Consider the following 24,818-nt stretch of genomic DNA (forward strand, 5'->3'; position numbering starts at 1 on the left):
TCATCTTCTGAAATTATTTGCAATCTACCATTAGGGTAATGCTTACCTTGATTATAAGCATGAATTAAGAAAAATAAATTGACTATGCTAATTTAAATTCAATGAGGAGACATTAGTAATCTTAGTAAAAAAAATAGCCAAAGAACTCTTAGTTTTCGTCAGTTTTGTATGCATTGAACAATAAATTAAATGAATTTGTTCTCAAACAGTTCTGCACAAATACAGAATAAACACCTAATATGAACGTTTATAAACAAAAATTCTTAATAGTTAACATTCAATAAAAGTGAGAAATAAGAAAAACTAATAAACTGCATTAACATGTAGCAGGAAAATCATTTTTATTGTCACTTATTGTTTATAATTATTGTACTTTATCTTTTATGTTCAATTGCAGTACTGCGATTGACTGCTTTATCAAACTGACAGTTTTTATTTTAATTGACCTCTTGGCCCTTTTAAAATAGACCTCAATTGGGCTCAATGAATTCTTACTTAATTAAATTAAAGTTAATTTAAAACATAAAACTGAAACTCCAATAAAGTTTAGTGTAGGTTTGAAGAATCGATGTTATGAGGAATTTGAAATGAGGCCAAATTTTCATAATGAAAAACAGAAAATCAACATTATTTTAAGAAAACAGAAACCGAAAAGGAAATCGTTAGAAATATTAAGTGCATACTTAAAATTTCTGATTTTGTTTAAATATGTTCCTTTAGCTCACTAATACTGGATGTTTTTTCACTTTCGACCTGAATGCTAGATGCTATCATGTGTGGGCGGGGCCAGGAAACACGTGAAAACATACATAGAAATAAAAGTTGCAACCCATAATAGCGCGTATTTTCGTCCTCTACTGAATATTTGAACTGGCGCTAACATGTTGCTTTAACGCTATAAACGAAAAGTGTTGTGGGGGACATGTTGACGGGTTCTAGTATTAAGTGGCTATGTGTTAATGTAACATCGCAACAGCAGAGTGGCGCAGCGGAAGCGTGCTGGGCCCATAACCCAGAGGTCGATGGATCGAAACCATCCTCTGCTATGATTTTATTTTTTTCATGTAGAAAAATCTAGGGTTAAATTTTATGAGTAGAAGATTAAACACAATGCCTATTTAAGATATTATTTTTACGGCCTAGCTTTGTTGTCCCCAGAAAAGGCTTGAGTGCTAATGTTGTAAGTAGCTAGTTTAATGCTGATATCGGCATTTCACAATTTATTCTACTGTTTTTAGGTTGTCCAAGCACAGCAGGTGATGTTGATTCAACAGACTGGGCCCCTTCTGTTAACTTGTGGTACCAAAGAAGTAACAAGAGGCCGCAAACAGAAGCATCACGAAAGCAGGTGGGAGGAGCCAGGTCAGGTAAGTTTCCCTACACTGCCATTGAAGAGGAAGAAAACAGTCTGAAAGATGATCTCCGTGATGAAAGCTCACAAATCCCCGAAAAGTAACAATTAAAAAAAATGTATTTTCTGAACCTAATTTTTAATAACTAAATATTTGTACATTTTCCACGTTAAAAAACATTTTTATTTGTCCTTAAAGTGACGTCACATACTTGTGAATTGTGGGTATTGCAGTACGTGATCGTCGTTGAGGTTAAAACGCAGCCGGGTTGGTGGAACTCTCAGCTGTTTCCTGCGTGTTTGTTCCACGCCAGAAATGGGGGGCAGAGAATGTTGCGTGAATAACTGTGGGAGCAGCTCCCACGACCACCAGGGCAGGATGCTCCTGAACGGCCTGAGCTTCCACTGCTTCCCTGCGTGGAGAACGAAGGAAGGCGACTTTATATCGGAGCTAACGAGGCGGCGGAGAGACGCCTGGGTGACCGCTGTGGGCCGCAGAGAAATCACCTTCGACCACGTCCCGTCCTCCATGAGAGTCTGTTCCAGACACTTTCTCTCTGGTGAGTCCAAACAGGTTTTATTTCTCTGTTCAACGCGAAGAAAGAGGATCCAGAGACATATTAGCATCAATGCTAATCACAACACAGCCGCCATATTGGTCAGGGCGACTCGCTTTTTAATGCCATATAAGTTTATCTTCAAATCATTGGGTTTCATACTAGAGAAAATGTGTGTGTGGGGACATTATAATTTATTATTTAATGCTAATAAAAACTGATAATAGGCTTTTTTAAATTTGTGAAAACTGTTTGGTTCAATTAAAGGTAAAAAATATATATCTTGTTGCAAGGCAACATTGCTACCAACTTTGCCACCATACATCAGTTTACCTTCTTCCCATGTCTGGGGAAAAACCCCACACAGTAGCAGTAGAAGCTATTTAAAAAAAAAAGTATAAAAACCTTTTCATGTATTGGAAATGCTAATTATGAATGTTTAGTTGCATATGGACAGAAAAATCCTGTTGCTACATAAAAATTTATGGAACCACTTAATGTTCACTTGCGCCAAATTTTTCATTGATTGTCCTACTATAGGAAAACCAGCGTATGAGATGTTGGACTCAGATCCAGACTGGGTGCCGTCTCTACACCTGGGTCATGATGGTGATGATGAATGTGAAGAAAAGTCCTGGAATAAAAGAAGAAGGTTGTCTTCTGATGAGAAACCAGTAGAAGGTGGGTCTCAAAGATTAGTTTTAAACATTTTTTAATGTTCGCTCAAACCTGCATCCCAAACAGTCTGACGCGTGTAAAAACCTAGATGTGAGAAGACAGTGAATCGCATTTCTGTTGAGAACATGGTGTGTAGGTCAGACCAAATCAAGTTCTGGGGGTCATAATGTTATGGCTCCTTTGTGTATAAACTGCGATTATTTTCAGTTCCTGCATGGAGCATCGCTTAGTGGGAACATGCCCAATTAAAAGAACAGAACCGGGTCAAACTAAAGCTTTACCAATTGAGTTCTGGGTATCAAGTATTTTTAGACAGTTTTTGTACAGATTTGGGTGAATTACTGCTTTGAGGATGATGATGTTGTAGCCAAAGGCATTTTTTTGAGTCTGTATGCTCCACTTATCTATTAATTGATTACTAAATTAGTTGATTATTTCAATAATTGATTTATTACTAGGTTGAAGTAAAAGTTGTCAGCAGAAATGAGCATTAAATGCTCTAAAGTTATTTGGCTGGCTTGACGGTAAACTGACTGAATGTCGTCCCTCTGCGTTCAGGAGCAGATGGTGCTGCTGAATCCAGGAAGCCTCCTCCGCCTGCTTGGACAGAAGTGAAATCTGCCCTGCAGTCTCTTCTGGAGGGTAAAACTGTCATCAGTCAGCAGCAGGGAGACGATCAGCAGAACCAAGGTGCTGAGACGAGGACTGACTGCGGCTTCCGGGTACTAGAGGCGTTTGATTAGGTTATTTATAAAATACAACAAAATAGGAACATCTTGGTTTGCTGGGTAGAAAAATAAAAGATGAAAAGAATAAAACTTGATACTGTCTTTGAGGAGGAACAAAAACTTTATTTCCACTCTGAGTCAAAGAAAATGACAGATTTGATTAATCATCAAAATAATTGATTAATCAGTTACAAACATAATGTTTAATTGCAGCTCCATAGCAGATATTTAATATATATATATATATATATATATAAAGCTGTCTTTTTTTTTTCTTTTTTTTTTTAAGTTTGTTACATTTGCAGCATTAAAGTTTTACTTTGCTGTCTCTTTGGTTTGTTAAGGTTGCAGAGCCTAGCGGATGATATTAGTTAATCGATATGCAGCTAATCTTTATTATCTAATAATTCTCTATTTTAAATTGATATTTGGGGTTCTTTGAAAGAGAAGAAGTTTGTGTAATCCTCCATTTTTCCAGGACTTCTTCAGGAACGCTCTGGAGTCGTCTCTGGAGGCCTCCATCCAGGCCAGAGCTCGCTCTAAGAGTCGGCCGCCGTCCACAGAGTACGAAGTGGAGCTGAACGTCAAGCTTCCATCTTCTCCAGGAGAACCGTCCGCCCTGGAAGAGCCTTCCTATTCACAGCCTTTCTCTTCGCAGCCTTCCTCTTCACCATCGTGTGTGAACTGCTCCATGATGCTGCAGAGGATTCAAGAGCTGGAGCAGAAGCTGTTTGAAGTCGAAAGGGAAGAGGGTGAGTGTAAGTTTCATGAAGCTGACGTGCTGAAAGTCTTTATTTTCTCTCTTTTCTAATTTTAACATATAGTCATGAACTAATTCACCTGTTGGGATGAGAATCTGGACCAAATATTTCCCAGAACCTGCAATAACAAATGCAGACTATAGCAGTTTATTTTTTTACTTTTTTATTTCTGAAATAATTCCTGCATTGAATTTTCACAACACAGTGACCATGATAGTATCCGTGATATTATTTCTTTCTTGTCATTATGTTAGAAATTTTGTGTTTTTGTTTACATTATTTTACACAAACATCGACATCCAATAGACACAAATTTGTCCATCTTGTTTCTGGTATTATTTTATGTTTATTCTAAAACCTAAGAAACAATAAAATGGTGGTTCTTTAAAAATAGGCACAAATTTCATAAAGCAGGTTAGGGTTAGGTTGACCTAGGGTTAACTCGTAAGTGTATTGCGAACTCTTACTACAGTTCGTAATACATACAATATCGTCTGTGTGCATGAATGTGATATGATATTTTTTCTTTACTTCTAGCACAACAGACTGTTCCATCCTGCCCTGCACCAGCCCTAAGCACTTCCCTTGAATACAGAAAAAAGAAAGATGAGGAGCGACAAAAGTTTTCTCTTGGGTTAAAGCAAAAGGAAAAAATGAAAGTTCAGGTAGGTCCATAAGTTCGGTATGGCTCTGACCAGAAACAAGCAGGTTTTAAGTAATAGACTTGGTTAAAGAAAGTTCCACATAGCAAATCTATACAGAATAATTGTTTAACAGTAACAGCAAACTGTCAGTTAATGATCAGTCAAAACAGTAAATCAGCTACTGATTAATTATTGAGTAATAATTTTCCAACCATTGTTCTGTTTGCATCCAAATGTACAGTTCAAAAGTAAAAGCTTGAGAATGACGAATAATCGTTAATGGATCTATTTGGATATTATTGTAACGTAATACAGGAGGAATTAAAAATAAAACTAAAACTATTTACTACTCTTTAAAAACCAAACATTGCTCAATCTTCCATATAATTTTTTTTGTTTCAGATAAATATTGGCTTGATGGCCATTCAAAAGAATCGTCTAAAGCCACAGCGTGGAAGAACCATTTCGCTTGCAACAAACCCAGATGTCTCTGCCACATCTCTGCTTAGTCTTGCTGTTCAAAAAATGAAGGATTTCAACAAAGATGTAAAAGATAGACCTTTCCTCCTTCTGTACCCAGATGGGACAGAGGTTATTAATATCCCTGGGACACAAACAGCTTTTACCCTTGCAGCTTATAAGGCTGAAGTTGGCAAGTCATATCAAAGGATATCTCTTTTCCTATGCTTGATAAGCGATTTTGAAGAAGGTAAGCTCAGATTTTGTGTGTACTGTTTTGCACATTGCATTAACTTAAAAAAATCTAAATTTTAAAACTTTGCAATTAAGCATTAGTGGCATGAACCAATCAAGTAAAAAGTTTACATAGATTGGCTCCTACATGTCAACTTACTTCCCAGAAACTTGTTAGGTAGACACTCAGTTATTACTTTTTACCAGTGCTGTGTTTGTGCTTCCAGATACAATGTAGTACAGTTGACCGGTACTATCACTTCGTAGAAGTTAAATTGGCTTGTTTTTTTTTTTTTTTCTTTGTTTTGCAGTTGGAAAATTGTCAGACTTGTCTGATCCGAAGTAAGTCCAGACTAAAAGAAATTATGGAAGAGACCAAAAGGCCATGGACAGAGTGTCTGGATTTAGTAAAAACGTACATGAGAATTGTACCAACTGGAAGTGGTTTAACTCCTTTTGAAATAATACATGCCAGACCTTTTAAACTTCCTTTGTTTAAAGACACCACACCACCACCAGACGACAGTGAAAAAACTCTAGCCGATTACATGGAAGAAATGTTACAGTCTAAGGAAGTGTCTCATGTAAATTCAATGCCAGGAGAACCTCTATCTCCACAGCACCCCCAGGGGGTAAAACCGGTGATTGGGTCTTCATCGAGACCATTAAGAGAAAGAACTGGGCTCCTGACCACTCTCACTGCAGTAAAGATCACTGAAAGACCGTCTTGGATCCAGCGCAGCCACTGTAAGTTGCAGAGTGTTGGGAGCCTACGTGGGAAAGTGGGGAAGTCCAACTACAAAGGGGCTTGGTTTTATAGGACCACTTGTCTCAATGTCGGTGAAGAAACCATCTAAACCCTGTTTCATAAAGACCTGGGTGAATTCTGACATCTCTGTAACTTAGCAAAGATGGGGTCCCCATGGAGATGGGGCCTCTTTAGCACTGCGGCTGCTGCGTGTGTGTTCTGTTTTTTCAGTCCAACCTCGCTGATCCACTGAGGGCGGCTGGTTCCTGTGTGGAGGACTCAATATTTATCCTTCGCTGTCTATGAACCGGTCAGGTACTTGTGCTCCCATGTTTGTTTCTGATCACACCATTGTCATTTCTACTATAGCACAGTGCACTCCCACCACATGAGATGGAGGAAAAGGACAGAAACTATTTTTCGACCACATGATCCTATCTTGGGCTCCAATGTTCCCAGTGAACACAAGCATTGGAGTACTGTGGATAAATGGGGACTGTCCCTTTTTCCATGGGTTGTAGTAGCAAAATCCACATTGATGATTGAGACACTGAACTACAGGATGAAGACCCTGGTAGACCTTACCATGGACATTGAGAAAGGACAGAACCAAAAACTCAGGGGCTTTTGTCATAAAGAAGAAGTGTGTGTGTAGTGTCATCATGACAAATTGATAGTGATACATATATTGTAAATTAATGTACTTTGGATGTTGTGGAAAGTTGGAAGTACATCTTTATGCTTTATTTTTTTCCTCATCTATATTGTGCACATTTTTGCTCCACAGAGACTACACCACTCTCTTTGAGCCCATTGTTACTGATGATGACGATGAGATTGAATATTTTACAGAATACAAAAAGCAAGTTCTCAAAGAACCTGGTCAACTACATGAAAGGGAATCCAAGTTTCAGCGCCACTGTTGAAGATGTTAAAGATGAGGAGATAGGGAAAGTTCTATAACAGGTAGGAAATGACCTAGGTTTAGAGATTACATTTATTGTATGCCAACTGGAAATTATCCAGGGACACAAGAGTTGCCAACTGAAATACTCAGACTAAGAAATCAGGAAATGTATACCAAATCTATACTAGCCTACCATGCAGTCATGTTTTAATGTGGTTATTATGGGTTACATAATGGTAGCCTGATCTAAAAAAATGGATATGGAATACATTTCTGGATTTCTTAGTCTGTCTTAGGTGTCAACTCTTGTGTCCCTGGATACCACTGGACTAAAAACAATGTGTCTTGGTTAGGCGAAAAGGGTTCATGTCATTTCAGTTTAACAACCTCTAGTGAACTCTGAGTTGGTCAGATTCAAAACTAGGCTTAAATGAAAGCCCAGTGTAAACCATTTTAAGATGATACAAAATTTTATATTAAATATTATCTAAAAATAGATAATAATTTGATAGGATGTTCTTACCATAATTTAAAAAATTATGGCAATGCTTTTCCACCTAGACATAGACAAAAATGTTAAATGTGTTACAAAAACCTAGTTTGTTTTGCAAAACACTATTTTATTTCTCACAGTTATAAGCTGTAAAACAAATACTCAAAACTTTGTTAGAATTGTTTTAAGATTGTAATGTGCAAATTTTGTCTTCATAGTTCAGACTGAATGCACAATTTGTTGTATAAAAAAGTTTAATCCACTTCTTGCTGTTCTGAATAACAGTGAGGTCTCATTTGAGCAAAATGAACAGGAGACAAAATATGAAAAGATTTGACTCTGGTTGTTTGTGGCTGTATTTGAGCAATAAATGCCGTTCCATAGCTGACTCCCAGTCTTGTGACAGCTGTTGTCCATGTTGTTGCATGGCTTGCTGTACGTATTCCTCAATGTCTTTATCACCACAGAACTCTGTCACCTGATTTGCTTCTGGGAAAACGTCCAGATCGCTGTCCTCAGCAGGAAATCCACAATCTCTTCAACCATATTTGCAACGTCAGAATATAATTAATAACAGAATTGTGACGGATATTTTCTATATTTAGTACAAGTACTTTGAATCAGAAGTATCACGACAGCAGGGGAAAGAGCTAGGGGCAGGTAAGCTTCCCTACACTGCCACTGAAGAGGAAGTAAACAGTCTGAAAGATGATCTCCGTGATGAAAACTCACAAATCCCCGAAAAGTAACAATTGAAAAAAAAAATATTTTCTGAATTTAAATTTTTAATAACTAAATATTTGTATATTTTCCACGTTAAAAACCATTTTTATTTGTCCTTAAAGTGACGTCACATACTTGTGAATTGTGGGTATTGCAGTACGTGAACGTCGTCGAGGTTAAAACGTAGCAGTGTTGGTGGAACTCTCAGCTGTTTCCTGCGTGTTTGTTCCACGCCAGAAATGGGGGGCAGAGAATGTTGCGTGAATAACTGTGGGAGCAGCTCCCACGACCACCAGGGCAGGATGCTCCTGAACGGCCTGAGCTTCCACTGCTTCCCTGCGTGGAGAACGAAGGAAGGCGACTTTATATCGGAGCTAACGAGGCGGCGGAGAGACGCCTGGGTGACCGCCGTGGGCCGCAGAGAAATCACCTTCGACCACGTCCCGTCCTCCATGAGAGTCTGCTCCAGACACTTTCTCTCTGGTGAGTCCAAACAGGTTTTATTTCTCTGCTCAACGCGAAGAAAGAGCATCCGGAGACATAGTAGCATCAATGCTAATCACAACACAGCCGCCATATTGGTCAGGGCGACTCGCTTTTTAATGCCATATAAGTTTATCTTCAAATCATTGGGTTTCATACTAGAGAAAATGTGTCTGTGGGGACATTATAATTTATTATTTAATGCTAATAAAAACTGATAATAGGCTTTTTTAAATTTGTGAAAACTGTTTGGTTCAATTAAAGGTAAAAAATATATATCTTGTTGCAAGGCAACATTGCTACCAACTTTGCCACCATGCATCAGTTTACCTTCTTCCCATGTCTGGGGAGAAACCCCACACAGTAGCAGTAGAAGCTATTTTTATTGTTTGAAAAAAAAAAAAAAAAAAAAAGTATAAAAACCTTTTCATGTATTGGAAATGCTAATTATGAATGTTTAGTTGCATATGGACAGAAAAATCCTGTTGCTACATAAAAATTTATGGAACCACTTTCTGTTGGGCCACTCTTTGTAAACAAGCTTGGGCAAAAATTTTTATTGATTGTCCTACTATAGGAAAACCAGCGTATGAGATGTTGGACTCAGATCCAGACTGGGTGCCATCTCTACACCTGGGTCATGATGGTGATGATGAATGTGAAGAAAAGTCCTGGAATAAAAGAAGAAGGTTGTCTTCTGATGAGAAACCAGTAGAAGGTGGGTCTCAAAGATTAGTTTTAAACATTTTTTAATGTTCACTCAAACCTGCATCCCAAACAGTCTGACGCGTGTAAAAACCTAGATGTGAGAAGACAGTGAATCGCATTTCTGTTGAGAACATGGTGTGTAGGTCAGACCAAATCAAGTTCTGGGGGTCATAATGTTATGGCTCCTTTGTGTATAAACTGCGATTATTTTCAGTTCCTGCATGGAGCATCGCTTAGTGGGAACATGCCCAATTAAAAGAACAGAACCGGGTCAAACTAAAGCTTTACCAATTGAGTTCTGGGTATCAAGTATTTTTAGACAGTTTTTGTACAGATTTGGGTGAATTACTGCTTTGAGATGATGATGTTGTAGCAAAAGGCATTTTTTTGAGTCTGTATGCTCCACTTATCTATTAATTGATTACTAAATTAGTTGATTATTTCAATAATCGATTTATTACTAGATTGAAGTAAAAGTTGTCAGCAGAAATGAGCATTAAATGCTCTAAAGTTATTTGGCTGGCTTGACGGTGAACTGACTGAATGTCGTCCCTCTGCGTTCAGGAGCAGATGGTGCTGCTGAATCCAGGAAGCCTCCTCCGCCTGCTTGGACAGAAGTGAAATCTGCCCTGCAGTCTCTTCTGGAGGGTAAAACTGTCATCAGTCAGCAGCAGGGAGACGATCAGCAGAACCAAGGCGCTGAGACGAGGACTGACTGCGGCTTCCGGGTACTAGAGGCGTTTGATTAGGTTAAACTGTTTTTTTTATTATTTTTTTTTTTTTAAACTAGGGATTTAAGTTATCAATTAATAAGTTAATCTAAAGTTGATTAATCTTATCTATGAATTAATAATTGATTAATAAGCGGTCATTTTATTAAAAACCTGAGTTTTCTCTTATATTAAATGGGTCAACATTTTTTCCCACAAATTTTTACATTATTCATAAAAAACCCCCACTTTTTTATGTCAGCTGTGTTAAATACTTCCTGAATAAAGAGCAACATTGTAGTTTTCTCACATTATTAAACTTAGACTCATTTATAAAATACATCAAAATAGGAACATTTTGGGTAGAAAAATAAAAGATGAAAAGAATAAAACTTGATACTGTCTTCGAGGAGGAACAAAAACTTTATTTCCACTCTGAAAGAAAATGACAGATTTGATTAATCATCAATATAATTGATTAATCAATTACAAACATATTGTTTAATTGCAGCACCATAGCAGATATTTAATTTATATATATATATATATATATATATATATATATATATAAGAATATGTCTGTTTTTTTTTATTTTTTTTTTACTAAAGTTTGTTACATTTGCAGCTCTAAAGTTTTACTTTGCTGTCTCTTTGGTTTGTTAAGGTTGCAGAGCCTAGTGGATGATATTAGTTAATCGATTTGCAGCTAATCTTTATTATCTAATAATTCTCTATTTTAAATTGTTTCTTGGGGTTCTATGAAAGAGAAGAAGTTTGTGTAATCCTCCATTTTTTCTAGGACTTCTTCAGGAACGCTCTGGAGTCGTCTCTGGAGGCCTCCATCCAGGCCAGAGCTCGCTCTAAGAGTCGGCCGCCGTCCACAGAGTACGAAGTGGAGCTGAACGTCAAGCTTCCATCTTCTCCAGGAGAACCGTCCGTCCTGGAAGAGCCTTCCTATTCACAGCCTTCCTATTCACAGCCTTCCTATTCACAGCCTTCCTATTCACAGCCATCCTCTTCACAGCCTTCCTCTTCACCATCATGTGCAAACTGCTCCACGATGCTGCAGAGGATTCGAGAGCTGGAGCAGAAGCTCTTTGATGTCGCCAGCAAACATAAGATCACTGTGCTGAACAGACCCAAGCAAACGATCACAGAGGAGACCAGACCGTCTAGGGAAGAGGGTGAGTGTAAGTTTCATGAAGCTGAAGTGCTGAAAGTCTTTATTTTCTCTCTTTTCTAATTTTAACATATAGTCATGAACTAAGTCACCCGTTGGGATGAGAATCTGGACCAAATATTTCCCAGAACCTGCAATAACAAATGCAGACTATAGCAGTTTATTTTTTTACTTTTTTATTTCTGAAATAATTCCTGCATTGAATTTTCACAACACAGTGACCACGATAGTTTCCGTGATATTATTTCTTTCTTGTCATTATGTTAGAAATTTAGTGTTTTTGTTTACATTATTTTACACAAACATCAACATCCAATAGACACAAATTTGTCCATCTTGTTTCTGGTATTATTTTATGTTTATTCTGAAACCTAAAAAAGAATAAAATGGTGGTTCTTTAAAAATGGCACAAATTTCATAGAGCAGGTTAGGGCTGAAATAATTAGAGCTGGATTGTTGTTTTAACCTCAAGAGGGGCAAAAGTCAGATTTTTTTATTATTATTTTTATTTTTCCTGGAGAAAAAATTCCCACCTTATCATTATATTTTCTAACAGACTAAAAAAAAGTTTTATTTTTTATCTTTTTGACCTGTGCTAAATCAAATCAGAATATTAACATCATCATTCTCCACCTCTTCTGTTCACCGATTAGGTAAGAATTCTACCATAGAAATCCAGCTCAATGGGAGAAATCCCAGACGGGAGTTCTGAAGCGCGATGAGAATCGAGTGGCAAAAACCAAGCTAGTTGTATTAAAAATTATTTCCTCAAAATTCTACATTCAAATAATTTATGATTTTCTATCCAATTACTAATCGATTAATTCAGAAAAAAAAATAACATATTAGTCCTACACTGTATTGATGGCAAGTCAAGCAGAAGGGGATAAACTTTTCACATACTAGAAGTATTTTTAGCTGGAGATGCATTTGTTGCTACAAATGACTAAAACATCAACTTAAAAACAATAAAATGTTTATTTTTTTATGTGAAGAGGAGTTTAAGTATTTGCATATTTATATTTGTTAATGTATTCCTAATATTGTATAAAAATTCTTAAGCAGTTAAATAAAAAAATTGAAGAATGTACCAGTTTTTATATGATTAATCGATTAACCATCAGCATAATTGATTGATCAATAACTAAACCATTTGCAGCACCACATTTGTGTGCCTTTCGGATCAAGAATGAATGATCTGTCGAAACCCATTTTCCAGTTCCAGTCTCGTCGTCCTGATGGTTCTGATTGTTCTGTCTCTGCAGCGACGGCTCACGTTGGACCAGTTACAGATGAACCGGACTCTGAAGCCACTCCTTCCACCTTCCGCCCTCGTCCTCCTCAGCGCCGCCGCCACTGCTTCAGAAAGGAGTGGGTCAAGAGCTTCCCGTTCCTCCGGTACTCTCCAAGACTCAACGTCATGTGGTGTCACGTGTGTCGCGTTCACGCGGACTCGTTCTGCCAGAACCACCGTCTGATCAAAGGCTCCAATCATTTCACCAAGTCCAACATCAGGAAGCACACCAACACAGTCTACCACCAGCAGAACATGCAGCGTTTCCTGTGGAGCAGCCGCACTCCATCCGAGGAGCCGTCGGATCCGTCGGATCCACCCGCTGAGCCAGAATCATAACAAAGAATCAAAAACAAAGGCTCCCGATAAGTTTTTACTGAATGAGCTCAGCAGCATAATAGACAAAGTGTTAAAAATGGATCCTACTGTTGGTTTGCAGTTGTTATGTGGTACATTGGTGAATGTTTTTGCTATCAGAACCTTTTGGAGGCCTGAAACATCTGTGCACAGTACCGAAACAACATGGTGCTTTGCATATATCGATTCCATCGATTCGCTACTTTCTGATCTTTCTGGTGACTCTACAACTTCTGAAAGAGAGAAACTGGAGCTGGGTGGTTTTTGAGGACTTAAGTTTTGGAAAATATGTTTTTGTTTTTTCACTACACACTCCTTTGTTTACGTATTCTAGAGTGATGTCAGCGGACCTGGTGCTGCCATCTTGTTTGCGGGGCGTGTTCTACAGCTCTGTTACAACAGAATATTAGTATGAGGTTAAGTTTAGTTTTGTTTTAATTATAATGCCTACATGCCATAATATTATAGGATTCCCATATTTTTGAGTAACATCAGCGCGCCAAGAGCCGCCATCTTGTTTGTTAAATGTTACAGCTTCTCTTGATTTCAGGTCAATTGTATGTCGAAATATTTTAGGTCAGGCTATGATGTTTTTATTTTAGTTATGAGAATAAATATTACAAAAATACAGTCAAATAATACAAAAATGTCATACTACCATAATAAAGTTGTAATTTTATGAGAACTCCAACACTATAAATAACAAAAAGTTAAAATGATGAATGTTGAGTATCTTGAGAAGTTATACTTCAGTATCAGTTTTACAAATAGGAACAGAGGTGGTCTTAGCCTGCCTGGCTCCCCCAAGATGTCGCCTATCAGAAACCTGAACTGGATAAGATAATACTTCACCTTCTAACGCATCAGTGTCAAATTATTGGGACTTTGAAACAACTGAGCAATGACCAAGTCTAAGAAGAAAGAATAACAAACGTCATTGGTCATGTCAGAGAACTAAGCTAATTTTTGTAATTTTAAGAATTTTTTGTGGTAAACTTGGTCTTTTTTTGCTAATATTGTGACTATATTATTATTATTATTATCATTAAACAAAATCCATCGTAGAAAGCCCTGATGTTCGTAGTACAACTCAAAGAGGATAATATATTTTCTACCATTTATAAGTTTTTTTTTTTCTTCTTCGTTTTAGAAAAGAAAGCGGTAATAAAAAACATCGAGTGAAATCGGATCTGGTATGAAAAAATTTGGAGATATTTTTTAAACCTAGACACATTCCTGAAATCGATCAGATCTACTTTTGAAACGTCACAAACTCTGGGTCAGTTACCATGGTAACAAACCTCGATAAGAGCCGAAGTATGTCGTTACGATACTACTGAGTACTGAGCAGGTCGTCGTGTTAGCCGGAAAGCTAAAGCACTCAACCCGCACATAATTGGACTAGTGGAAAAGTCTATCTTGGTAAACTCAATGGAGATTAAAAGAACCGTATCCAAAAGGGAAAACAAATGGTTCCGATAGGAGCTGTCTGTGTTAAGAGCTAGGAAAGCTAACTTCCGGTTCTCGCAATGATGGCTGCTGCTGCTGTTTTTCACTCAGATCCCGGACTTTCGTCTTCGTTTTGACTGTATTTGTTTTGTTCCGGAAATAAATTTCCAACTTCCGTTTATGATCCTGGATTAGTAGAATCTGTGAGCTGCTGCTGTTTTGGTGAGAAAGTTAAAATTTTCAGGGTGAGTCTGAAATACGGAAGCATTCAACTGTCAGAAAATAAGAAAGGTGGTAACAGTAAAACATAAATGCCTCTTGTGACATTTATTTTTTTAACAAGTTGTAAAATAAGTTTTGCATTTTGTTTAGAGATACTTCACCTGATTCTATTTCCAACCTCTGGCAGTTAAAACCGTTAAACTGTGTATATATGACACTAAACCATTTTCTTTTATTATTTTATTTTATTTTAAAAGTGCATTAAAGAAAGACATTAATGAAGTTGATATTTGCATTGCCTCCCTCTGTTTGTGCTAATTGCTGATTTTTATTACTACAAAGAGTTAAGAAAGTTGTTCTTGAGCTCAGATTAGTTCTTGTGGATCAGTTCGGATGGGTCAAAGTGAGCCAGGTTCAAATTAAGAGAACCAAACCTATCAGAAACCACAAGCTCACGATTTTATTTTTACTACACGGTCAAACTGATGAGTCCTTTGGAACACCAGCAGGGGGCGCAAAGAGTCAGTTCATTTATCCGTATCGGTCCAATAAATGAAAGTGGTCCGATATTAACAAGCGATATTTATTACTATCTTGTTGCCGTTTGTCATGTGCCGTTTGGTCATGTGACACTATCTGGGTTTCCAGTGACCATATAATTGTTTAAATTGGGAATGTAAAAATAAATTTCCTTAATAGAAACACACTAATCTCCTTGAGGAGGAGCTTTGCCCATGTAGGTGTTTTGCACAGCTGAATGGTTGCCATGGAGATTAGAGGACTTCTCAAGCATACATGAAAGAATAAAAGCAACAGTGGAGGCATGTTTTTGATGAGGGCATATCATTATAACTTGATGTAAAGCTAAAAGAAGTTCATTTTACATAGTTCTGTCCCTTTAATAAAGGATTTGTAATAAACGATTTAAATTGGGCCTCTGTTTCTTTAAAAACTCCCGCTCCTTCAGGAAGTCATCACATCATCGTTCCTCTATTAACCCTCTAAGAACATTTTTACCAGTGTTGTACTGAGGTATAGCTCGTAATGGGCTCACCAGATTTTTGCTAATTGCTGCTGGCCACTCTGAAGGAGTAACTGGGGGAGTTGCAGAGAAAAGGGGCTCTGTGAGGTGGAAGCTCAGAAACTTGCAGTTCGGAGGAGGAACGTTGTCCTCGAAGGCGGGGCTAGGTCCACCCAGGCATTTTGCACGGCTGAGAGGTTGCCATGGAGATTAAAAGATTTGTCAAACATGCATGAAAGACTCAAAGCAACACTCCTGATATGTTTTGACGATGGAATATCATTATAACATAATGTGAAGCTCAAAAAAGTCAATTTTGCATCTTTTTAAAGCAAATAATACATTTATGTTTGAGGGGCCCCTAAACTGGGTTCTGCCCTGGGGCCGGCATTATCCTAATTCCGGCCCTGCAGAAGTAGTAACATTGGATATTTATTACTGTACCTTGATGATTCTTTTCAGTATTATAAATCATAGAAGGGCTGTAGGGAAAAATCCAGATGGGTTTATCTACCCCAGATGATCAGGGTAACCTCAGCACAGTTTGGGAAAATTTACAAATAATTTTCTTGCTGCAGATCAGTTTAGAGCCTATATTTAACCTGCAGGATATAAATCTGTTTAATATCCATTCACAACGGGCGTTAGAGCCCCGTCCAGCCGCCGCCCGGTGCTCTCCGATCGGACTCTGCATCGGATTCTCCCCGTTAACTTTAATATTCGCGCAGCTGCTTTCTTCCGCCTCTCCATGTCATTTCCTGTGATAAAAATGGTGGCCACAGCTAAAGAAGGCGACTGAGTCGGTGCAAACAATTTAACGCAAACTTTGCCACCGCAGAGCCTGCGGCCGGAGGAGGAAGAGGAGCAGAGAGGAGCTTCAGCCCAGGGAGAGGCTCGGCGTCCCCGCAGCGTGTCTGGTCCAGGTGGGTCCGGGTCTGTGGCCACCGTGGCCACCGAAAATGGCTTCCGAAAACAGCAGGCAGATCGCCAGCAGCTTGCAGGTCCTCTGGTGCAGGGGGGAGAAAGAGTGGCGCAGATCTGCGCTCAGCACAGCCGCAAAGTGCGCAGTTATCCGTGGATTTGACCGGAGGGGACGCACAAAGTTAAAGAGAAGTTTTAGTTTGGGAATGTTTTATGTTGCAGAGATTATTTCATCTATCACAGCTTCACACAGAGGAGTAAAACTCGTTTTCATTTTGGGCCATTTTGAGATCCTGGATGTCATTAAACGGCCGGTTGCGCAAAAATATATCTACAAAAACTGTAAAACAAATTTAAAAATATTAATAAATCACTGTTTCTGCTTTAGAGAAGTTCTTAAAATCAAACAATGCTTAATGTGTTTTCACATTAATCGGACTCTTCATTTCGTGATTGTTTTTTGTAATTTTTTGAAATCAGAATAACATTTTTGTGATTTTTTTTTTATTAAAAAAAGGAATTTTGCACTTATAGGTAACAATAAATGTGACTTTGTAACGCAAATTCTCAATCACGACTGTGTACTAGTGCCATTGTAAAAAGGCCAGTTTTAGATAAAGGTCTGAAATTTTCCACACACACAAAAAAAAGTTAATTTATGGTTATAATGTAAAAGATTTGTCAGAAAAAACTCAGAATTGTTTAGATAAATCCTAGAAATGTTTTAGAAAAACCAAAAAATTCTAAACTTAAAAAGTCAAAACATTTTGTGCAATTGCAATTGATTTTGTAGATTTTTCTCCACAAAAATCTCAGGAACTTTGCAGAGAAAACAAGAACATTTCTGAGTTTCCAAAGTCGAATGAAATGGACTTTGGAAGAAAGTCGTGGAGAAATCTATTTTAATGGGAGGAAATCCAGACAGCGCACTGAAGAGAGATTAGGGTGGAATTGTGTAATTCCGTTCCAATTACAGACTTATTTTGTTTCATGAACAACGGATGCAACTCACCTTCTTAAGTTTAAAGAATGTATTATTTCTGTTTATATAAATATTTTGTTAAGTTCAGTAATGTGTTCAGTTAACTTGATTGCATCAGCCCGGCTGACTAAAATCCACTACTTATTACAGTGTGTATTTATCTGCAGTGTCCAAATTTATCTTTGAAATCTGACCAGAAATCTGTCGCTGTTTGTCCACTCTACGATTGTCGTAAATGTTTCCTCACCAGTGTTTATTTTCTTAATTTGCAGATTCGGGTTTCCCTACCAGAAATCAGGAAGGTGTTTCCTGTGATGAAGATGAAAAATCAGTTTCCAGCAGCAGTAACGGCCTTCAGATGTCTAACACCTGAACCATGAGCTGCATTTCTACCAACATGGTTCCATCATGACCGAGCAGCCATCGGACCTCTGGTGTGAGTGTCTTCCTCATCTCTTTCCTTCAGTGTTTAGGTTCTTCTTCTGATGATGTTTTCGTCCTCCAGTCTGCGAGGATTGTCGGAAGTATTTCCAGGAGGAGTGTCCGTCCCACGGGCCGCCGCTCTTCGTCCCCGATAGGCCGGTGGCCCCAGGACCGGCCAACAGGGCGGCTCTCACGGTCCCATCAGGCCTGGAGGTCGTCACTGAGGGAGGCCAGGTAGATGTCCGCTGCGTGGATGCAATCTTCCCAAAGGGGGCGCTGTTTGGTCCGTACCAGGGTGAGCTGGTGTCCAAGGAGGAACCAGCCAGCTCCTTCTCCTGGATTGTAAGTTCAAACCAGTCTGGCTCCAGTTTGTGACCAGTTTAGGACAAAATGAAGCCTAAAGTAGCTGTTTGGTGTTCCAGATTGTTGGTTTGAACAATTCGTCTCAGTCCATCGATGGCGGCGATGAGACCAAAGCCAACTGGATGAGGTAAACATTTCTCTGAAACTCCATATTAGGGCTGGGCAATAAATCAGTTTTGACGGTTATTGAAATTTTTGGTTTTTGAAGATGTAATATTTTGAACATTTTTATTATTATTATTATTATTATTATTATTATTATTATTATTATTATTATTATTATTATTATTATTATTATTATTATTATTATTATTTATTTATTTATTATTTTATTTTATTTTTTACAAATGCACTCCTTGGGTTTCCATAGTTGAGAGTGTTGTCAACGTGCCCAGAGCCGCCATCTTGTTTAATAAACATATTTTTATCTTACAGCTTCTGTTTATTTACACTTTGACTTCAGGTCAACTTTACAACATTTTATTAGGGCCAGGCTAATATTTAATCTTTTAAATTACGAGAATAAAGTCGGAACTTAAATAGTAACTTTATGAGAATCCCACCACAAAAAATTATTATAAGGAATATGTTATATTTTAGTATCAGTTTTAGAGATAAGAAAATTAATCATCAGAATCAAAATTATTGAGCTTATTTTCATTTATCATGCGATTAATTGATTAATTGTTGACAGACTTTCTCCCTCTTGGATAAAATCTGGGAGCTGGTTCCACAGGAGAGTCTGATAACTCAAGCCTCCCATTTTACATTTCTAATCTCTTAGATGATGGCTTTGGCCTGATCCACAGGTTTGTTCATACATCATCAGAGGACAGTGACCGGAACCTGACAGCCTTCCAGCACAGCGGAAACATCTACTTCAGAGTCTGCAGGAGGCTGGAGGCCGGAGAGAAGCTCAGGGTTTGGTACAGCGACGACTACATCCAGAAACTTCAGTGCGTCTCTCAAGACAGCATCAATCGCAACCTTGACACAGGTTAATGATTCATTTAGTAGTCAGTTATTCTGATGATTAATCTGATTTTTAAAACTTGCCACATTCTTAGACTCTCCATTTAACCATGTAAGCATTTTTATATAATATTAAAATGCATTAAAAGATGTAAATAAAAAATTATTCAGTCCACTTGAGGAGTTCTGGCTAAAACACATTTATAGACACAGGTGTTTAAAATGCAAAATATGCATTTATTTATGTTTTTCAGTTTTGTCTCAATCACTGCTCTGAGTCCTTTTACTCCAGTTAACTACTAATCAATTCCTAAATTAGTTGATGATTATTAATCCAGTTCAGCCCTAGATTATTCCATTGATTATTCTGACAATTAATTGATTTTTAAAAATTGGTACATTTTCTGATTTTTCATTTTTAAATCTTCTTTCTACGACATCCTAAATACATTAAAAGATGCAAATAAACAAATAATTCAATTATTTTTTTAAATATAAAAATAAATATTTTGTTGCCTAATATGCAGTAAGATAGCCATTTTTTACTGAATAAACTAGATAAATAGTAATATTAATCTATTAATCACAATTAACCCGATTAATCGTTTCAGCCCTAGACAAAGGTGAAACGCAGCAGATTAATAAGAACCAAAACTATTCGTCCACCAGATGGCGCTGTTTACCGGGTTTTTTTTTTTAATCTCAAACCCTTTGTACCGTTTGAACTTACAGCACTCTGGCCACCTGTACTGTAGTTTGCCTTTTGTCCCCCATATGAACAGCTGAAGACCTTTAGGTTTTTATCTATAAGCAATGGATCTGGTTCTGTTTCAGGTCCTGAGACATCAACGGTCCCCCGAAGTCTCCAGAAGGAGCTTCCAGCTCCTAAACTGTGCACCGGCAAGCAGTCCTGTGAAGAAACAGATGGTCAGCCTCCTGCCAAGAAGAAGAAGATTGACCTGATTTTCAAAGACGTTCTGGAAGCTTCTCTGGAGGACTGCACTAAGCCCAGGTCTGGATCCAGTCCCAGCGTTCCCAACTTAAAGGCGGAGAAGGGTGAGGATAACCTGACCAGCGGAGAACCCTCCACCTCCTTCTGCCCCAACTGCATCAAACTGAAGAGGAGGATTCTGGAGCTGGAGGAGGAGCTGTCTCATCTCAGAAAGCAACAGGGGAACTCGGTTGGTCCATCAAGTTCTGAACTCCAGCCGGATCCACCGCATCCCGAACAGGGTCCCATCGAGGACTCTCAAGGTGGGTTCAAATACATGTGCTGTACGATGCAGTTGGTGAGCCACAAATCATTTAGACGTGGGAAGAAGTTGCTTAGAGGTGAAGATAAGAGAGCAGCAGTTTGGTTTCGTACAAAAGAAACTTCCTGGAGAACCTGGCTCAATATCTCAGTTTCCATTAACCATACAATTGTCCTAATTGGAATTATAAAAATACATTTGCTAAATGGAAACACCTATTTAAAAAAGAAAAAAAAAGAAAATTGTCCACCAGATGGTGCTGTTTTTGCACTGGGATCTGGTGTTTTGTTTTTTTGTGTTTCGTTGGATCAGATGCTGAAACGGGTCCGGTGTGTTTTGGCCTACTTTCAGCAAAGATTAAACGTGTTTGTGTTTACAGGGATGGAACCCTTGACGCCCACTCAGACGGTACTGGATGAAGATGACCAGGAAGTGGACTCGGCTGATGAGTCGGTTTCAGCCGACCTTGTGATTTCCCCAGAGGACTTATCAAAGCCTTACTCTGGATCAAGCAGAAGAATTCGCCGCTTCAAGCAAGAGTGGCTGAAGAAGTTCTGGTTTCTTCGGTACTCACCGACCCTTAATGAAATGTGGTGCCATGTCTGCCGCCAGTACACCGTCCAATCGTCTCGAACGTCAGCCTTCATCATCGGCTCCAAGCAGTTCAAGATCCACACCATCAAGCTGCACAGCCAGAGCAACCTCCACAAGAAGTGTCTGCAGCTCTACAAGCTGCGGATGCATCCTGAGAAGACGGAAGAGATGTGCAAGAACATGACGATCCTGTTCAATGCGACGTACCACCTGGCTCTCGAGGGAAGGGCCTTTTCCGACCTACGTCCTCTGGCTGAACTACTGAAGAAGTGCGAACTCAAAATTGTAGATCAGTACATGAATGAGGGTGACTGTCAGATTTTGGTCCACCACATCGCTCGAGCTCTGAAGGAAGAATTGGCTGAGAAGATGCGTCTGTCTCCTTTCCTGAGCGTCATTATGGATGCTCAAAATGACGACCTTTACTCAGATTTGGTGGCAGTTTATGTCCAGTTCACAACCAGTGACAGTTCCCCACAAATGGAGTTCCTGTCCTTAGAGAGAGTGAGCATACCTAATGTGGATGGATACCTCCAGCTTCTGGATCGGGCCTTCAGCGTCTTGGGACTCAGGTTTCAGGACTTGCTGGTTGTAGGTCTTGGAGTGGATGGCACCAACATCTCCTCAGGGATTAGAGGAAGCCTTTACATATCTGTCCAAAAGACTTTTCCTTGGATCCTCTGTCTTCCCATATTGATCCACCGGCCTCATCTGGAGGTACTGGACGCCATCAGTGGGAAGGAGCTCTCCTGTCTTGAGGATCTGGAAAACAACCTGAAGCAGCTCCTCAGTTTCTACCGCTACTCTCCACGCATGATGGCCGAGCTGCGATCCACCGCTCCGACTCTGTCCGAGGAGACGGCGTTCCTGGGTGACATCAGAGCCGTACGATGGATCATAGGAGAACCAAACGTCCTGAATGCACTCATCAAGGATTACCTGGAGGTTTTGGCACACCTGAAGGAGATCAGCAGCCAAACACAGAGGGCTGACGCTGCAGCGATAGCCCTCACACTCCTCCAGTTCCTCATGGACTATCAGTCTGTGAAACTCATCTACTTCTTGCTGGACATCATAGCTGTTCTCTCGCGACTGGCCCTCACCTTCCAGGGGGAGCACCTGCTGGTGTCGCAGGTGGAAGCCAGGCTAGAGGAAGCGATTCAGGAAATCGGCCAGTTGGTGGATTGTCCTGGTGAATATCTGCAGGAGTTTGAGGAAAACTTCAGGGAAAGCTTCAACGGTGTCGCTTTGAAGAACCTTCGTGTTGCAGAGTCCAAGTTTCAGTCCATCCGGAAAAAGATCTGCAGCAGAAGTCAGGGGATCCTGTCACAAAGGCTGGACCTGCAGAGCCGCTCCTTCACCAAAGCCTGCAAGGTGCTGGACCTGGACAGCTGGCCCGGCAACCAAGAAGACCTGAAGACGTTCGGTGAGGAGGAAATCCAGATCATTTTCAACCACCTGGACTCCATTCCTTCTGCAGGTCAGGAAGGCCGGATGGAGAAAAGGAGCAACCTGCTGGTGGAATGGAAGGAGCTGAAGGTGGACTACTTTAGCATGAACAGCTTCAGAGACGTTCTGATTCACATCTGCAGGTACAAGCAGCGTTTCCCGCTGCTGAACCAGATTTTGCAGGTCGTCAGGGTCCTGCCCAGCTCAACGGCCTGCTGCGATAAAGGCAGAGGCGCTCTGCAGAGGATCTGTAAGAACAACCGTTCCCGGCTGACCCTGGAGCAGATGAACGACCTGCTCACCGTGGCCGTCAACGGACCGCCCGTCGCAAACTTTGACGCAAAGCGAGCGTTGGACAGCTGGTTTGAGGAGAAGTCTGGGAGCAGCCACTCTCTTTCGTCCGAGGTGTTGAACAGGACGTCGGATGCTGATCCAAAGTCAGGCCTGCACAGCGGGGACATCAACGCAGAATATCTATAGTAAACAGGATAACAAACCACAAAAAACTAGAAGAAAAGGGGAGGAAAAACCTTTATGCACTTTAATGTGATAACAGGAAAAGAATTTATTACAGACGGATGAGGAAGGAGGTTCTATCTAAAACAGCAGTGAAAGATGTTAAGGTTCTAATTTGGGATGCAAGTTATCGACTTATGAGTTAATATGAAGTTGATCGATTTTATCTATCGACTTATGATTAATTTATTAGCGACTATTTTCGTAAAAACCTGAGTTTTCTCATGTATGAAGACGGCCGGCCGCCTCTACTGCACAACATAAAGGGCAAAATTTTCATAAAATGCAGAACTTAAAAACAAAGTCATTCAATTTTAACATTAAATTCTCTCCTGGAAATAGAGCTGGGCGACATGGCTAAAAATTAAAATCTCCAGAGTTTTTTCATTCCAGGTCCAACATCCCATTTCAATGGAGTTTTTATTTTTTCGCTCATTTTCTTTTGTAAAATGAAATTACAAATCACAGAAAATACAGTTGTAACATTCTCATAATACTGAATACTGAATTCTGGTAATATTATGACTTTATTCTCATAATTTAATCAAGTAAAATTTTAGCTTTGTCTTAATATTTTATTGAAAAGTTGACCTGAATTCAAAGTCCAAATAAATAGAAGCTGTAAAACAAACAAAAAGATGCCGGCTTGCTAATTATAAAAACTGGTGAAAAAAACATCCAGATTTTCCAAAAATTAAATCTTCAAAAACCAAAAATAATGAATGCAATTGATTTATCGACCATCCCTGCCTGGAGGCAGCTGTAGCGTCTCCTCTTGTTCCACTTCTAGATTCTCCTTTTCTGGATCCTCCTTTGGATCTTACTGGATCTTTTTTGGGTTTTCTCCCACTGCTCCCTCCTGCTGGTTCTCCTTTGGATTCTGCTCCGTTTTCTGGATCCTCCTTGGATCGCTGAAGTTTTGCTCCGAGCTGCACGTGTTGGCAGAATGAGACGGTCACCATGAGGAACAATGAGTTGGTGTCAGAGTGAATGTCTGTCTCTGTTTCAGCTGATTTCACAGCAGGACGCTCAGTCTCAGTGCCTGACAATAACACAGTGTATGCATGCATAAAAGCTTTATAATTCTGTATAAAAACGATGCAAATGCTGCCTTGTCTCGTTTTTAAAGAGAGTATTTTTCTCTGCTATGTAAAGATTGTCAAACTGAATGAATGCTAAAGCTGCTCTGTGTATCTTTTTTTCTGCTTCTCTCCATATTTGTTTACATTTTCACAGCAGTGAATGATTTGAATTATAACTTTCCCTTTCAGTGATGCAAAGGCTTCCCAGCTGCATGATCGACGCGTTTAATGCATTAACGAATGTTGGAATAGAGGGTTTATTTTTCATTAAATATCAGTGATTTCTTTTGGTCAAATAAAGGAATAATGTGACATTTTTTCAAGCTTTTATTCTGAAGTTTTTCTAGATGTGGAGCGTTATTTGTGTTTCTACTGCTTCTAAAAAACACACCGTTGGTTTTTGGCAATAAGTTACTGTACTGCAAGCACAATTCATCATCTAGCAACCCAAGCAAAGCTCTAGCACATTTGGTCAGCAGGTCTTACCGCTGTATGCACTGCACAATGGCTGCTGGAAAAGACAAGTGTTTTGTTGTTGGTACAAAGAGATGAAACC

General features: G+C 39.2%; 3 protein-coding genes across 8 annotated transcripts; all 3 read left to right on the forward strand.

The window, feature by feature from the left end:
- The first annotated feature begins 1,521 nt into the window (after positions 1-1,521).
- Positions 1,522-7,934, forward strand: LOC122836180 (bridging integrator 2-like). 4 transcript variants are annotated; one of them, XM_044125942.1, is made up of 7 exons: positions 1,522-1,911; positions 2,449-2,589; positions 3,145-3,308; positions 3,973-4,072; positions 4,613-4,740; positions 5,122-5,428; positions 5,724-7,934. In XM_044125942.1, the coding sequence occupies exons 1-7, from the start codon at positions 1,668-1,670 to the stop codon at positions 5,756-5,758; spliced, it is 1,119 nt and encodes a 372-aa protein (XP_043981877.1). In that variant the 5' UTR covers positions 1,522-1,667; the 3' UTR covers positions 5,759-7,934. The 4 variants fall into 4 exon arrangements, with proteins under 4 accessions (XP_043981877.1, XP_043981875.1, XP_043981878.1 ...); XM_044125940.1 differs by having other exon boundaries at positions 1,524-1,911; positions 3,793-4,072; XM_044125943.1 differs by having other exon boundaries at positions 1,524-1,911; positions 3,973-4,066.
- A 187-nt stretch (positions 7,935-8,121) lies between these two features.
- Positions 8,122-14,973, forward strand: LOC122836179. Of its 3 annotated transcripts, XM_044125938.1 has the most exons (6): positions 8,122-8,220; positions 8,521-8,766; positions 9,344-9,484; positions 10,039-10,202; positions 10,984-11,374; positions 12,630-14,973. In XM_044125938.1, exons 2-6 carry the CDS (start codon positions 8,523-8,525, stop codon positions 12,995-12,997), a joined length of 1,308 nt encoding a protein of 435 aa, XP_043981873.1. In that variant the 5' UTR covers positions 8,122-8,220; positions 8,521-8,522; the 3' UTR covers positions 12,998-14,973. The 3 variants fall into 3 exon arrangements, with proteins under 3 accessions (XP_043981873.1, XP_043981872.1, XP_043981874.1); XM_044125937.1 differs by lacking the exon at positions 8,122-8,220 and having other exon boundaries at positions 8,426-8,766; XM_044125939.1 differs by lacking the exon at positions 8,122-8,220 and having other exon boundaries at positions 8,427-8,766; positions 10,984-11,368.
- Positions 14,974-16,469: 1,496 nt separating this feature from the next.
- On the forward strand, positions 16,470-24,580 carry prdm11 (PR domain containing 11). Its single transcript, XM_044125944.1, has 7 exons — positions 16,470-16,630; positions 17,883-18,046; positions 18,116-18,375; positions 18,456-18,523; positions 19,206-19,393; positions 20,203-20,622; positions 21,001-24,580. Exons 2-7 carry the CDS (start codon positions 18,019-18,021, stop codon positions 23,142-23,144), a joined length of 3,108 nt encoding a protein of 1,035 aa, XP_043981879.1. The 5' UTR covers positions 16,470-16,630; positions 17,883-18,018; the 3' UTR covers positions 23,145-24,580.
- Positions 24,581-24,818: the final 238 nt, after the last annotated feature.

This window comes from Gambusia affinis, linkage group LG08, assembly GCF_019740435.1.
Source record: "Gambusia affinis linkage group LG08, SWU_Gaff_1.0, whole genome shotgun sequence".
Taxonomy (NCBI): Eukaryota; Metazoa; Chordata; class Actinopteri; order Cyprinodontiformes; family Poeciliidae; genus Gambusia; species Gambusia affinis.